This window comes from Tamandua tetradactyla, chromosome 3 (genome assembly GCF_023851605.1).
Source record: "Tamandua tetradactyla isolate mTamTet1 chromosome 3, mTamTet1.pri, whole genome shotgun sequence".
Taxonomy (NCBI): Eukaryota; Metazoa; Chordata; class Mammalia; order Pilosa; family Myrmecophagidae; genus Tamandua; species Tamandua tetradactyla.
The window spans coordinates 170,180,345-170,196,860 of NC_135329.1; the positions used below are offsets into that span (position 1 = coordinate 170,180,345).

Sequence of the window (16,516 nt, forward strand, 5' to 3'; positions counted from 1 at the left end):
CAAAACCATGGCTGTTGGGGGATCATACCATGTGGATAAGGTAAACTTCCAGAAAAGGACTTGAGAGTTAGGCCGGTAACCTGAGTGGTGTTCATATCAATCTTCTTTAATCCTCTGGGTAATCTATAAAGCAGGTGTAATTTTCCCCATTTTACAGATGAGTAAACCAAAGTTGAGACAGGTTAAAAAACCTACTTAAAGCCATAAATCTAACAAGTGGTAGGGACAAGATATGAATCTAGGAATGTCTTACACCCAAAGCCCATTCTTGTTACGTTTATATATGCTTCCAGGGCTGGGGCAGTAGTGAAATGAAAATGTAGAGCTGCTCAGAACCAGGGAGAAAAAGAAAAAGGGAGTGTGGGTCACCCAGGGAGAAGGACAAAATGCAGAGGAGAAGAGCTCCATCAACCCCAGCAATCCTGAGTATGGCATGAACCCAAGTAAATGTATCTATTTACTCCTTGAGGATACAATCAATTATGTTGATCTTTATGTTCCCAGAACCCAGTACCATCCAGGAAGTGCCTTGCAAACTAATTAAAGATTTGGTTTATCACGAAAATCTAGAATGTTTCTGGTGCAGGAGCTATCACAGCTTGGACCTTTATTGGACATCTCTCATTGGCTCCCAGGGCTGCCTTCTTCTGGAAGGATCATCCTCCCTCTTTTGCCATCCCTCAGCCTTCTGCTTACACCAGCAACCTGCCAGTCAAGCTCAGTGACCGGCCATATGACCCAAGAGAGGCCAATCAGAGTCTTTCCCCAGGAGTTTTTCAAGGGCAGGTGTCAGGGGAAGTTGTCTTTTCTCTTAGGGTTGGGAAGCTGTAAGATGTAACCTCAGAGCTGTTGGCAGTCATGTCTCTCGGGGAGAGAAGTGTGAGAGAATGAAGCTCACACCCAATGAGAAGCACAGATGAAAGGTAGCAAAAGGCTGCAGGCTGAGTTCCCAGATCTAGAAGCTGAGGCCCCCAGGGTTCCACCTGTACTGGTGATTCTTCCTTTAAGCCTACCAGCTCCCCCAGTAGCTAGTTGCTTTCTGAACTTAGAACCAAAAGGGGTCATCTGACTAATTTAGGACTCCAGATTGCTGTACAGCTGTAGGGGACATGATTCATATTGTCGTCTGTCTGAATGGCACCCCCTTAGTGCTGAGGTCACGATATGGGGTGGCCATGACTCTAGGAAACACCTGTGGAAGAGCACTACAAAAGGGAAAAGCAGAGGGAGAGTGAGTGAGTGACTGAGCAAGAGTTCGCAAAACACATAAGATGGGGAAAAAAACTTTAGAGGGGCCAGAGTAAAGCTGGTTAACCAAGGACGTTGGCCACTTTCTCACCTGAGCCTTTCACTTTAATACCTTGGTTCCCAAAGACAACCCAGAGTTCTGAGCCAAATGGTTTTACCAGTCAACAGCAAAACATGATGAGGGAAATGGCAATATGGTGATTATTAATAAAGCTCAATTGACTTAAAGGACAACTCTTTAATCTGAGAGTGCCCATCTCTTCATGTGTGTGAATTGAAACGTATTTTTTTGATATAATATTTATAAGAGTGGATGCTAACTGCTAATTGTTATTGGTTTTTTTAACTACATGTGACATTTGCAGCACAAGGTCTTTCATATGTCTCACCAACCCCATTTTTCCTTTTGGGACAAGTGGGGGGCTGAATTGTACTGCCACATGACATCCAGGTGAGAACACCACCGCCCCACACCAATCCCCAAAATTTGTACACTTTCAACCTTTTATATGAGAACAGCCCCTGGGTTGGCATCCTATTTATTATTAAAGTAGCAAGAATTTTAGGAAGACTTGTGTACCTGGTTTCCCGGTACATTGCTAATTCAAGGCAGCAAAATAGTACATGAGAAGGAAACATTTGAGTAAACTATATAGCAAAATGAAGTTTTAGCCAACTAAGAAAGAGGATTGGAAAAGTTTTAATGGTAAAGCATAGCACGGATCGTTTGTTTGGGGATAAAGCAGTTGAAAATTTCAGTATAATATTATATTTGATGTCTATAAGGGTGACTCTAAGTCATCAACCAATATATTTTGTCTAATATATCCAATTTAAGATACTAGAAATGTATGTATCTTTTAAAATATTTCCATACGAATAAACATTTTTAAATTTTCACATTCAGGGATTTTTTTCATAAATTGGCAGAGCTTTTTTTTTTTTAGGGAGAATCATTTATTTCCTGAGAAAAGCAGGTAAGTGGGTTATTCCTCTAAGAATTCAAAGGAGAAATCCATGCATCACATGGATTGAACAGTGTGCCCCAGTGTGGACATATTCTGGATCTTGGTCCTCATTCTGGTGGGTTTGGACCCACTTTTCATGATGTTACTTCAGTTAAGGTGTGGCCTGACTGAATCAGATGGGGCTTTAATCTGGTTTATTGGAGTCCTTCATAAGCAGAGTGAAGTGAGATGGACAAAGCCACGTGAAGCAGCCAGAAGCTGGAATTCAATGGAACCCAGAAGAGAAAGGAGAAGATGTCGCCGTGCACCATGCGCCAAAATGTCCCAGTCTTCTGGGACGTTACCTTGCTCATGCATGGATTTTGGATTCTCCTAGCTTCAAAACCCAAAGCCAATAAATTCCCATAGTTTAAGCCAACCCATTACATGGTATTTGTTCTAGTAGCTAAGAAACTAAAGCGATCATATTATTATTTGACAAATAATTATTATGCATGGCTTGAATGATAAATTTAGTTAACAACAGCGTGAAATTGGTCCTTTAGAACTTTGCGCACTCATCTGTAAAATGAGTTAACTACTCCGAAATCTTTTTAGGCATGGCACCACAATAGCTGGTCTCCAAATCTCTGGTTCTTCCTTATTTCATTAGGTATTTTTCTCTAGTCTATAATTTTCTTTCTGCTTAAAACTTCATTTGCTTTTAATACAAAGTATCACATTTACTAACTATAACTATAACACAATATATTGCTTAGAATGGAACCATAGCTTCCATATCAAGCAAATATTCTACCCATTTGCTCAATTGTTTGTGCTCTTTTTTTTGCATGGGCAGGCACCAGGAATCGAACCCAGGTCTCCGGCATGGCAGGTGAGAGAGTTCTGCTACTGAGCCACCATCGCACTGCCCATGTTCATTTTTTATAAGTGCTATTTCGTCATATTTAAAGACTGATTGCTGATTACCCTACAAATAAAGAATCATTAATGTATTAATTCAGGGGCTTATGTTACTAGTTTGGCTTTTAGAACTAATTTTTTCCTCATAAGCCCAGTTATTTAGATTTTAATTGACTTTATTTTTTTGTCCAGTTTGAGATTTACAAGATAGTAAGAACGTTCTCATATACCCCTCTCAGTTTCCTCTATAATTAATATCTTACATGAGTGTGGTAGTTTTGTTACAATAATAAACCAATATTGATTCATTATTATTAAGTGACCGCTACACATATTCAGATTCCCTTAGCATTTATCTTTTGTCCTTTCCTGTTCCAGGATCCGTTCCAGGATCCCATGTTAAATTTAGTAGCCATGTTTCCTTAGGCTCCTCTTGGCTGAGAGAGGTTCTCATACTTCTCTCGTTTTTGATGACCTTGGCAGCTTTGAGGAATACTGGTATTTTCTAGACTGCTCCTCTGCTGGGATTTATAAAATGCATATCTGATGATTAGATTTGGATGATGTGTTTTGGGGCAGAAGACCCCAGAGATAAAATGCATTCTTATCACATCATATCTAGGGGACACATTATCACTGTCGGTATTGTCCTCAATCACCTGGCTGAAGTAGAGCTTATCAAGATTTCTCCACTACAAAGTTTCTCTTTTTCCCCTCTTTCTATACTGTGCCTTGGAAAAGAAGTTATGCACAGTCCACATTTAAAGGGTGGGGATTTATGGTCCCTTCCTTGATGGAGAAGTATCTACATCAATTATTTGGAGATCTTCTGCCTAGGAGATTTGTCTCTTCTCCCCCCTTTATTAATTAATCAGCATGAACTCACGGATATTTATTTTATTTTCTGGCTTAGGTTCTGAAACTGCTTTATTTATTTGGTTGCTGAAATTTGTTCCAGGTTTGGGAACTCTTGTAGTTGGCTCCTGTATACTTTTGACATATTCTGTTATTGTAGGGTAATTTGTTTTGTTTTTATTTTTAGCTCTTCTTTACTTTCTGGCACTCCAAGATCTTTCATATTTCCTGCCCCAGTCCTAGAATCAGTTGTGTTTTTTCCCAGAACTGGGGCTATTTTTTGAAATTTGATTTTCTGTCTTAACTAAGGGTCTTAAGTAAGGACGCATCAAAGTTGATGAGGAAACATTTACTAGTATGTACACATATAGCCATCACTACACACAAGCTGTAGTGGCTACTTAGAAGAGATGTGTACATACACTAGCCACACGGTGTCGGGGTTCAGGCCTGGTTATGAGATTCAGACAGTCTTCACCCTTCTTTAAACATTTTTTTATGAGTGCTAGAACAGACAGGATTAATTGCAGATGAGAGAAAACTAATCCAAACATTTTTAGTTCCAAATCATCAGTACTATTGTGTGAGGAGGAGACTCTGATGATAAAAGCATTGTTTCTCAAACCAATGTGCTCCTAGCCCAGGGGGCACAGGGGCCTGCCAAGGAATAGGCAGAATCAAAGGGGTATCTTCCTGGATCATCAAATTTATCTAAGATTTAAGAGACTATTAATGCTCTTAATGCTAATGGAAAAGACTGTTTCAAAATTAAAACTAAGTTTGATGGAGGGAAAATTTTAAAATACATAAAACACATAATTTATATGGCAGGATAAGCTTCAAACTACATCCCCATATTTGGAAGGTCTTGTCACAATTGAGGATCTGACATAAAGTTTAAGAAAGGCAGATATGGTTTCCTAATTGAGAATAGAGTAATAGTAAATTAGCACTAATTGGTGAATAGTGTTGTGCCAACAATTAGAATTAATTGCTTTGTTTGAGGAAGCCAATTACTCAAGAAAAGAATTGACCCCTAAGGGAAGTGCTTCCCGTTCTCCCTCATTTCATTCTGAACAACTGTTGGTCTGGATCAATCAAATTCAAGAACCAAGACTCAGGTTCTGTTCTCTTTGGGGATTTCATCACTTGAGATTTCTTTTGCATTTCCAGGCCTTGAAACTGGAAGCCATGGGGAGCTGATTGTTTCTTCAGTGGAGGGGGCTGCCCAGCCTGCGGCAGATCTGGTCATCTAAGTTTTGCATTCTCCCATTATTTTGGAATAGTCAGAAGGACTTGTGCTGGTTCCATTCAGGGACTCCTCTCCCCTGTGAAGACCTGGGGTGGGAATCTGAACTACTCTGCTCTAAGCATAGGAAAGATATTCTCTTCTCTTTTGTTGACTCTGTCTTCCTGGAACTTTCCTTTCTCTCAAAGTAAATGCAGAGGGCCGAGCTGTGAGTGTGGGCTGAAGAAGAAAGACATAAGAAGCCTTTTGACCTGTTTGTCATCTGAGGCTTGATTCTACTGCAAAGGAGGCCCTTCAAAAGGTTTAATCTAATTCTAAGAGACTGTGTTGGGCATTGGGGCAAAACCCTCACAGTAACTTTTAAAAAAAGCAATCTTTACTTCGCCTTGAACTAGAGAATTTCATTTAGGGGTGGAGAAAGGAAGAAGGATATGCTGGCAATCTTGTGACAAAATTCAAGAATTTAGATTTTGGATCCATTTCCAAATGCCACTGAATACCAATCTAGACTACTCAAGTATTTTGTGTGGCAAGAGGTAGTATTTATAACATTATTATAGATTGTCAAGGAAATATATTATTATAATGATTTATGCTTTGGGAAATTGCTGACTTTTCCCTTCTAAATGGACATCAGTGACTAAACATCTTTTGGAAGGATATATTCATATGAGGATTTATAAATAATGGAACAAATGAAATGTGTGAGACTTGAATATCAGTGTAAATATCATCTCTTTATCAGATGTCCTCATTTCAATTTATTCTTATGATCCCAAAGTTTACTTTGCTTGACAAATGAAATACTAGTTATCTAGTACCTAATAATAGTAAGTTTTTTATTTAAATGGAAAAAGTCATTGATAGATAATCATTTTTTTGACCAAGAAGGGGAGGAAAGTATGAACAAAAAATCTTTTCCATTTCTTGATGAATTGTTTCAGGTTTAAGGATGAAATAGGGAAAAACAAACAAAACAAAACAAAAACATGAAAGACTTCCTGGGAGCTATTGGCAGGGTGGTGGGAATTATGCATTGTAAAAACATTTACTAATTAAGTGGGTTTCAAGTTTACCTTGAAAGAGTATCATGAAGACAGATAAACTAGTCATAATAAAAGCTCATTGAGGTCAAGGGTATAGAGGGAATGTTATGGCACAAAAAAATAGGAAGTTAGGAATATGGATGCAGTCTCTTGCTCTTCCTTTTCAATACCAATGTCAAAATTTATTCAGTTATAGAGAATTAATCTTCTACCTTAACTACTCTGGTATAATGGATGAGCTCCATTTCCAGCCTGATATATATCGAGTTTAATGGCACATCTGTTCCATGAAATCTTGACAGGGAATCTCTTAACTGGTATGAATTAACCTAAGTTGACTTGGGGTAACAAGATATTGGTAAGCCTAAATCATGTTCAAGTGTATCCTTTAGTGATTGTCTGTTCCCATAGTATTCATCCACCTTTCTCCTTTCTCTATCTCTTCCTATTAACTCTCGTGTCTCATTTGGCCAATTCATTAACATGATCAGTCAATAAGGTATAAAAGATAATGTTATTGATTAAATCAAGGCCTCCAACTGGTAATGTGAAATGCGAATTCAACCCCAAGACATATTTGTTCAGATTTACCCAGTATATTTTTAAAAACTAGAATTATCACATAAAAATTTGGATTTCTAGGTTTCTGTGGAAAAATCAGATTTTTAAATACTGGATCTGAATTTCACGTACCCAGTCTCCTGAAACAAAGTATCAGGATGCCCCTTTTAAGCAATCCCCACCACTCCCTGTTACTTCCAGCCAATTTCACTCATTCAATACCTATATGGCCCTTGTGGAGATATGGCTATATGATCCCTAGATGAAACTGTTGTGGATATAGTAGTGGTGTGTAAATGCGCTTATGGATTAAGTATTAAATCAAGATAGATTAACCAATCATCTCAACCCAGGTAAGTTAATTTCTTCACCATTAATGGATGCCCTATCAAACAGTAAATATTCTTCTAGTGATAACAAAGTAGATTCCTAATTAGGAAAACCAGGGATTGAGAACTTCTTGTAGCCACAGTTCTGTGAGACCTTTATCCCCACGTTAGTTCTCCCCCCTGTTGAGTGTCTTCCTCCCCAAATTAATGACAGAAAAGTCAATTTTTTTTAAAGAAGATTTATTTTGGATTAAGTGATTTCATGATGCAACATGGTTTTAAACAAAAATAGAAATCAGTATGAAAATAAAACAAATTGTACACATTAAAATATCTTTCCCTCAAAGCATTTCAGAATCATAAAAAATACAACATAAGAATCGGGGGTTCAGATGAGGATAAGAATACAGACTTCCCAGAATGCAAACAATTAGTCCACATTTCAGAGTTCCAGGCTCCATAAAATATCGCCAGAGAACCATTTCTAAGATGCCAACAACCTATCGTATTTGCTTTGAAACAAACAAAAAAAGATGAAATTTAAATTAAGGTGAAGTGAGAGCTGTATAATCTTAATGCTAATAGCAATATCTCGCATTATTATATTCTATTAAAAGTCACACTGAATAAATATGAAGTTTAAATCAACAAAGATAGAAACATTGCAATTAACTGATTTAGGGTGTAGTGGACACAATGGGTGGGGGTCGATGTAGAAATGGAAAGGCTTAAAAAAATACACCACCTGTGCTCTACTTAAATCTTAGAAATAAATATGTCTTTTTTTTTTACAGTGCCTTAATATTAAAAAGAAAGTGTTATTATAAAATTAGATTAATACTTTCAGTAAGAGGCAAGAGAGATGCATGTATTTTTATTCATTTATTTTGGAATGCCTGCATCCCTATTATAAAAACATGTGATCTTATGCACTTTCCAACATATTAACAGCCCCCAATTTTATTTACCGTATCATATAAAGAAAAAATAGGTTGTAACTATATAGTTTAGAGCATTAGGGTCCTAAAAGAACATTCAGTTATGTAGGTTTCCTGGTTAATCCTTCTCAGGTTATTTCCTGAACATCATCCATCCTCTTTTTTTTTTTTTTACAGAAGGTGATGTGCAACTAGAAGTTTACTGATGGCTTGTTACCAGCATCAGTAATAGCTGATTCAGTCTGAATCATACAACACACCTATCTTTACTCCTTAGGGTTGTAATATCTTAAAAGAAAGGTGGATAGAAAGCTATCACTGCCCAAGGCCACTAGTTATAAAAAAAATCACGAATATAAATGTAATTATTCCTTGTTCCCCAGAAACCATACAACCAGGACCTTCCCATTCTGCTGAATTGTTCTATCATGAAAGCTAAATAAACTACCATGCAGATTAAATCTACGCAGCTGTTTTTTCAGTCTGGATTAATTTCCTGAATTGGAAACACTGATTAGGTCTCCATTTGCAAATAACCTAACTCTCAGGTTTTACTTTCTAGAGAAATAGGAAACATTTAAGTTACCATTAGAAACCATGAAAATGTCTGAAAAGCTATTCTATTGTCAAAGAATGCCAGCTAAAAACAAATTAAGTATAATAAATATGTCAAGCACCACCCTTCCTTTTATTTTATATATAAGGCTCGGTAATAGCAGTAATAATTCTTAATTTTTAAAAAATCCACAACATAATTTAATGCTAAACCGTCAAATCTCCAGATTAAGTTATGGTTCACTTTTAATACTTTTGGGCTATATTCTGTCCTGCAATACAGAAAATGTTAATCAACCTACTGAAGTTATAAAATGAGGGTATTTTCTGATCAGGTAGATTATAAAGCAATGCCCTCATCAGGCAGCACAGAATTGTTTTTCTCAAGCTCAGAAACTAAGTTGAAGCATAAGTCTCTACCCACACCAGTACTCCCTAAAATGATCCTTTTACCCTTTCTTGAACATCCCCTCTGCTCCAGTCCTGGCTTAGCCATTTCTTTCTTCCTTTGACCCAGAGTTGCTATGATAGGGACAGCACATAAGACACGTTATATCCTTTGTGCCAGTTGCTTGGAAGGCAGTTACCACTCCTGAATCATGATGTTGGTCAATAAAAATAATTACATTCTTGTGGGTGGCACAACTGTTGGCTCCTCTTCTCCGCTTTTTATTTTTATCACCCTTCTTGTGGGCAGCAGTTGGCCTTAAGCTACCAGTCAGAGAACTTTAATGTCTCTGGCATTCTTTTGTTTTCATGCTAGGCAAACATATTTATCTGAAAAACACAATCAAACTAGAAAGTGAAAACTTTTTGGAAAATTAGAATCTAATTAGAAATGACATTGTCAGAAATTTAAACTCAAATCTCATGGAAGTTAAGATGGTTAAAGTGCTAGAGTGTTGTCACTCATCAACTAAATCAGAATACACAAGAGAAAGGAGGGGAGACTGAAACTCAGTTTGAAGATAAGGCCACATTCTTCATTGCATGTTTTTTTTCTTATGCAGGGTTACAGATAGCTTTTAATGATGTTATAGAATCATGTCACTTGCCCCTGGAATTTCCTGAGTAGGCTTGACTTGTACAGACTGTTAAGATTCTTCATTAGAAGATGTTTGCCTTGTTAGAAGTGGTCAAGTCATAAATAAAATTTGTGCAGAAAGAGAAAAAAAATCGTTCAAATGAATGTGAAGATAGGGAGGAAAGGAGAATCCTCAGTCATTCTTTCATCCACATCATAGGATACTCAGCTATCAGGGCTTTCTCCATCCATCCATCCTTATTACAATTTAAGAACAAAATAAGGCTTCTGTCTAAAGTGCTATTTTTTTCATTTTCTTGTTTCCAAGGAATGTTTGAGAAAACTAAAGAATCGTACTACATAAATTCACCAATTAGCAAAGTTTGCATTGTGTTTTTAATTTCTCATAACAAGTCGTAAAATGCAGACATTATGTCTTTTTTCATGGACTTTACAGAAAGTGTCATAGTTTAAGTGTGTTTTAAAAAGTAAGAGTTTAACTAGGTAAACGAAGCATCTTTCAAAACTCACTGTAAGAGGAATATACTGGTGGAAACACTGGCCTTCACATTTTCAGAGATGAAACACAATACCATAATCATAAAATCCTGAAACTCATCCCACAAGCCATTCCTGAAAATCGGTCAATCCAGATAGGACTGGATATTTTCTACCCCACAGGGTATGTGACGATTAAATGAGACGGTGAATCTAAAAGCACTTCAAAACTCTAAAGCACCATACAAACATATTTTACCATTACTGTTATTCATTTGAAAGCATTTTTTTTATCCATTCTGATTGTTATGCAGGTGAAAAAGATTTTCCTTCATTTATATACACAATTTCTACTAAATTATAAACACAACATAACACATGCTAGAAAATTGTGACAGTGCTTTTTTTCTTTTTTAACCAAGATTCATTCATTTTGTGTACAAGAAATTTTTTTTGATCCCAGAGTTGTGTTGGGCTTAGAGACTGGGGTATTTCACGCTAAAAATTAAAAATCCATTGTAGTGCAGATGAAAGGAAACAGGGGCACTACTACACTTAACTTTGGCATTTCTTTGCTAATGCTTGCTGCTCCTTCACAGTTCAGCTCTCCTCTGCACAGTTTAAGTTCTATGTGTGTAAACACACCTTAGGTTTCAACATTTGACAAGCACTGACGCACTATTAAATGCCATTAGTTACTGGTAGAAACAGCATTTATGTGATATTTTAAGCCACACTATCTCCAGTCTATGAAGCCTTCACTGAATTTCCTAGATGGAATTAGCTGCTTTCTCTTCATTCTTTTATTGCAGAAATTGCCAATTTTGATAAAAACACTTCTTGAACCTTGGGTGTTGAGCAGACTATGAGTTTCTCAAGGGCAGGTTTTTGCAACTGTTATCTCCATCATTAAACACAGTTACTGGCGCAGAGGAAATGCCAATAGCATGCCTCTTCTCTCATCTAAGAGATTTCAGTGTACATATATCATGTATTGTGACTACCTTTTATAGTATAAGAAGCATCCCTGATGAATTTCTTAAAGAAAACAACATTATAAAGTCAAGTTATCTGGGCTCATGGGCCAGGAGGAAATATTTATGAATATATCTAATTGTAGTATATATTAAAGTGTAATTTATTCTGTGGGAATACTATTTAATATTTGTATAGTTACTGTTGGCTGTTTTTTGTTTTATTAATGACGAACAATAAACAAGTTATCATGGTGTTCTGATAAACTATGCAAGCCTTTGATCATTCCCAATTCTTAGAATAGTATCGGCTAGATGATTACACCAATTAAGAACGGCTGCACAAGTTAAGAGAACTACTATTTGTGAAGAAGTGGGATGCCTTAACAAAGAAATATATTTGTTAGAAATAAAGAGACATACTTTATTTTGAGACTCTTTTGCCTAATAGAATGGGAATATAGTAACAAACTGTTCCAAACCAGAATGAGAGATAACATGGCCTATGAATGAATTTTTGAGAGAAACACAACCTTTAGCAAACACCAGCTCTGAAACATGTTACATACCATCAAAAATGTGTTTTTTAAAAAAGGGCGTTATACTACTTTTTCTTAAATGAAAAAATACAAACAAGTAAAAACAGTTTGCAAAATTAAATATATACTTATATTCATGATCAGTAAGTAACATTACAGTTAAATTTTTTTCTTCTTCCCTTTTTTTTTTTCTGGTCCAATGGTGATGTGCTGTTCTTCCTTCCTTATTTTCAGGTTTCTGTATCCTTTTTCATCAGAACATTTTTCCCACACTGAGGTACCTGCTTTCAGTGCAGGAATGTAACAGGAGTAAAATTCCTCTTGGGAGTCACGTTAGTAAACACAGCTTAACCAAGTCTGGAGAGCAGTCAGTTTTTACAGAGCATCTCTGAAAACCACGCACATGACTTCTATAAAATAAGACTGCCAATATCCCATAATAGGAATTCCGTGGCTACTTATAAAGATACTTCTCAAAGAAATGTTTGGACAATGCCTGTAACACCATAGGCTGACAAACCAAATGTTAATCCAATGCTTTTATTACCCACAATTTAACTTCACTCTATTGAATGTCTGATTAGTTCTGGCCATAAATCAAGCAATAAACAATGATATGGAGTATTCCCAGAAGCAATTAAAACAAAGGATGCCCTCTAGTAAAATTAAGCAGAAAGAAAATTAGTGATGACATGCAGTTTCTGAGATGTCATAGAAAATCGTTTCCTGCTTTTGATAAGAAAATTATGCATCAGTGAAAATGCAGGCTTAGAAATATAGTACTGAGGGTTTCAATTTGAGATGTCTGATGGGGGAAAATGGAATTCTTACTACTAAAGAGAGCTGACCTCTTGGGTGTTGCTGATGGCTCTCTAACTGAGCTTAGTGTTTAAGGTTGCTGTACAAATAAAAAGCAGTGGGGGAAATACGAAATATCTGTATTAAATGCCATCCTGTAAAGTATTTGATGGATGGAAGAAAGTCTAATGCATTTTAAATAAATGCATATTATACTATCACATTTAGTGAGTGTTAAAAAATTATTACTTGTATGCACAGTCCTTGTAGTGGTAGACAAGACATGGCACTGTGAAGGAAGTTTGATTTAGAAGCTATTTTCTATCATACTTGTCAAGTGATGGAGTTGCTGTTAGTCATATTGTAATGTCCCTTCAACTTTGGTACAATCAGTGCAAAATATTTCGGGGATTTTTTTTTTTTTCACCTTTACAAAAATAAAAGGCCCTTTTGTTCCCTTGAGAGTGCTTTAAAGGATACGCACTAGCATGATGCCCGAATAAGCATGGAACATGAAAATGGAACAGGTGATACATACAGTGTGATAGGTAGGTTCTTATATACATCTTAAAGAACAGAAATATCATGAACCTATAAAAAAATAAACAGAACTTACTGTACTTTTTCCTGATATGCTGTAATTAATTGCTAGTTATTTTATAACTGTTTTCATGCATTATAAAGCATAAAATCTGTCATTAGTAATCATTGTATAACAGTTTGTCTTTAGCCATAATTACACACATATACTTGCATACACATTGTCACAGACCACCTTATTGCAAATCTTTAAAGTTACCTCATATTGACTTGGTTTCATTTTCCCTTGTGTCCCATGAAAGCTGAAACCTATGGTGCACATCATGCAAGCACTCAAAAGCAAGAAAGGATTATTCTTTATAACAGGGCTTAAATGAATGTACTTTCAGGGAATATATTTGTTTTTATCATATTATTGAAGTTGAACTTTAATTTTGAGACTGAGCCAAGTGCTGCCAGTTTGGTTTGAACCATGTTCAAGGGTAAGTTTTAAGATTCTCCTAAGTCCCTAAAAATTACCATGGAGCTGATCATGTACATGTACAGCTTTGTCCTGGAACATAACAAATGGAAAAAGTTTGGCAGTCTAGAAGAACTATTGATTGAAAGAGCGTCGGGTTATTTCCTGGGCATCAAGTGTACCCAAATCCTTCCGAGAAGACTCATCACCATTATCTACTTCCCAAAAGTGACAGAGCACATGTTCCTGGGAAATAACAGCACTCAGCTTTACTCAACTACAGTCTTACTCATGAAACTTCCAGTGTTCAATCATTCTTCCTGAGAGCAGCTTCTGATATTGCCTGTCCACAAGGAGCTGGACATTGTGCTGCCAGGTCACTCAAGTCCAAAGGTGCTCGTCTCCTCAACTGCTGTCAAGAGTTTTTCATAAAGCATGGAGAAGGATGGGTACGGAGGGAGATCCAGACGGTTAAAACAAGTATGAGCTCTGTAAACAGAAAAAAGTAGTACATATTTTAGAACACTTTGAGTGAAATGAAAATGTTTATTTAATGTGTTATGTTGATTTCTTGCCAATTTCACACTGCTTTTTGAAAAACTTTTAAAACATTTTGACAAAATTTTAGAGTAAAATTTCTGTATAGGACATGGGATATTTAAAAAATATTTTATGTACATTTACATAACCATTTAAAATCTCTATTACATGCTGTGCTGGTTTGAAACTGTTTTGTAATCCAGAAAAGCCATGCTCTTTTAATCCAATCTTGTGGGGGCAGATCTGTTGTTAGGTGGGACCTTTTGATTAGGTTGTTCACACAGAAGTGTGACCCATCCAATTATGGGTGAGATTTTTTGATTATATTGTTTCCATGGAGATGTGACCTCACCCATTCAAGGTGGGTTTTAATCTTTACTGGAGTCATTTTTGAAGAGAATAAATGTAGGAACCATAGAGAAAGTTCAGTGCTGACAAAGAGGGCAGAGAGATGAAACCAAGAGACACAGACACTTAGAGATGCTAAGCTAAGAGGCGAAACCCAAGTTTTTCCTGGAGAAGCAAAGTGATGATCCACAGATGCTTAGAGATAAAGTCACTGGAATCAGAAGCTGAAAGCAATGAACTGGGAGCAAGGACCAGTAGACACCAGCCATGTGCCTTCCCAGCTGACAGAGGTGTCCAAAATGTTGGCAGACATTCATCAGAGGCGAGGTATTAATTTGAATGTGTTAATTTGGTCATTTTTACAGCCTTAGAACTATAAATTTGTAACCTAATAAATCCCCTTTGTAAAAGCCAACCCATTTCTGGGGTATTGCATTCTGGCAGCTTTGGAAACCAAGACAGGTTTTGATACCAAAGAAGTGGGTGCTTCTGAGTTTGCAAATATCAAGCATGTTGGAATGGTTTTTTAGAAGGATAAAGGAAAGTTTCTGGAAGAATTGTGAGACATATAAAAGAAAAGGGCTAGAATGCTTTGAAGAGACTGTTAGCAGAAATATGGATGCTAATGGTCTTCTGATGAGGCCTTAGACACAAATGATAAATATGCCATGCAAACTGGAAGAAAGGTGATCCTTGTCTAAAAGTGGCAAAGAACCGAACAAAATTGAGTCCTGGTGTTGGATGGAAGGTAGAATTTGAATGTAATGTGCTTAGATATATAGCTGAGGAAATTTCCCAACTAAATGTAGAAAATGCAGCCTGGTTTCTCCTTGCAGCTTGTAATAAAATGTGACAGGAAAGGGATAAGCTGAGGATTGAACTTTTAGGTACAAGGAAACCAGAAACTGATGGTCTTGAAAATTCTGGGTTTCCAGAAAGTGATACCTCAGAGAATAGTGCCCCATGTGAGGATTTTATCAAACATGGAACCAGTCAGCCATTACAGAACAAGCCAGGACTGGAGACGGAGTTATCCAGAAAGGATCTGTGGAAAGCTCTATTGTCTGATAGTTGTGATCCCCCTGTGCTACATGGAAAACCAACAATTTTTGGTGAGTTCTATATTAATGGAGCCACTGCCAGTTTGGACTAAAAGGGACAGATTGAAGGAAAAATTACTTCAAAGGCAGGACCATGGAAGCTAAGGACAGGAGCCAAGAAATCTTGGGCCAGGAGAGCGGACCCACCCATCCACAAGGAAAGGGTGAGTTTGCCCCAGAGGCAGAGGGCAGACCTTCCTTCTCAAAGTTCAGGAAAAATTTTGCCACCTCAGGCCTGAGAGAGGGTGGAGCTCATTTCCCAGGGATTGGGGGGAGCCTGGCCAGCACTCCACTGTTCTGAAGGGGTTGAGCCATGTACCCTGGAAAATGGCAGAGAGTCCAGGTGCCACCCAGATGCTTAAAACATGTTGGGGCTGAGAATAACATGGTCTCACCAATGCTTGGATACATTGGAATGCTAATCCCAGTGTTTGGAGAGAGCAAGTCCACTGCATAAGCCCTTGGAAAAGGCGGGACTGCCACTCTCCCAATTCCTGAGGATGAAATGCCATTGTATAAATGACTCTCAGACTTTGAAATCTAATGGAGTTTTCTCTGCAGTTTTCACAATTGTTTGGGTCTGGTGACTCCTGTTTTTCTTTTGATTCTGCCCTATGGCATTGCAAACATTTATCTTATGTGTTCCTCCTTTGTATATTGGCAACAGATAACTTGTTCTGAGTTTCACAAGTCCACAGCCAGAGGAGAATTCTGCCTTAGGAGAGACCATGCCTGCAACTGACTTTAATGAGATTTTGTACTGTTTCTGACTTTGTATTGCATTTGTATTGCTATTGAATTGGTTTAAGGCTTTTATGATATTGTGATAGAATGAATGTATTTTGTATATGGTAAGAACATGTCTTTTGGTGGTCCAGAGGGTGGAATATGCTGGTTTGAAACTGTTATGCACCCCAGAAAAACCATGTTCTTTTTTTAAAAAATATTTTTATTGAGAAATATCCACACATATACAGTCCAACCATATTATACAATCAGTGGTTCACAATATCATCACTTGTGTATTAATCCTTTAACTGGAG

At 37.1% G+C, this 16,516-nt stretch overlaps 1 protein-coding gene across 5 annotated transcripts in view; it reads right to left on the reverse strand.

Annotated features, from left to right (window-relative positions):
- Positions 1 to 11,794: 11,794 nt before the first annotated feature.
- HECW2 (HECT, C2 and WW domain containing E3 ubiquitin protein ligase 2) overlaps positions 11,795 to 16,516 on the reverse strand; it is a 405,018-nt gene continuing 400,296 nt past the window's right edge. For all 5 annotated transcript variants that reach the window (XM_077154518.1, XM_077154517.1, XM_077154520.1 and 2 more), the window contains one exon: positions 11,795 to 13,974. In XM_077154518.1, coding sequence (XP_077010633.1) covers positions 13,863 to 13,974 — 112 coding nt within the window. In that variant the 3' untranslated portion in view covers positions 11,795 to 13,862. The remainder of the gene's footprint in view (positions 13,975 to 16,516) is intronic.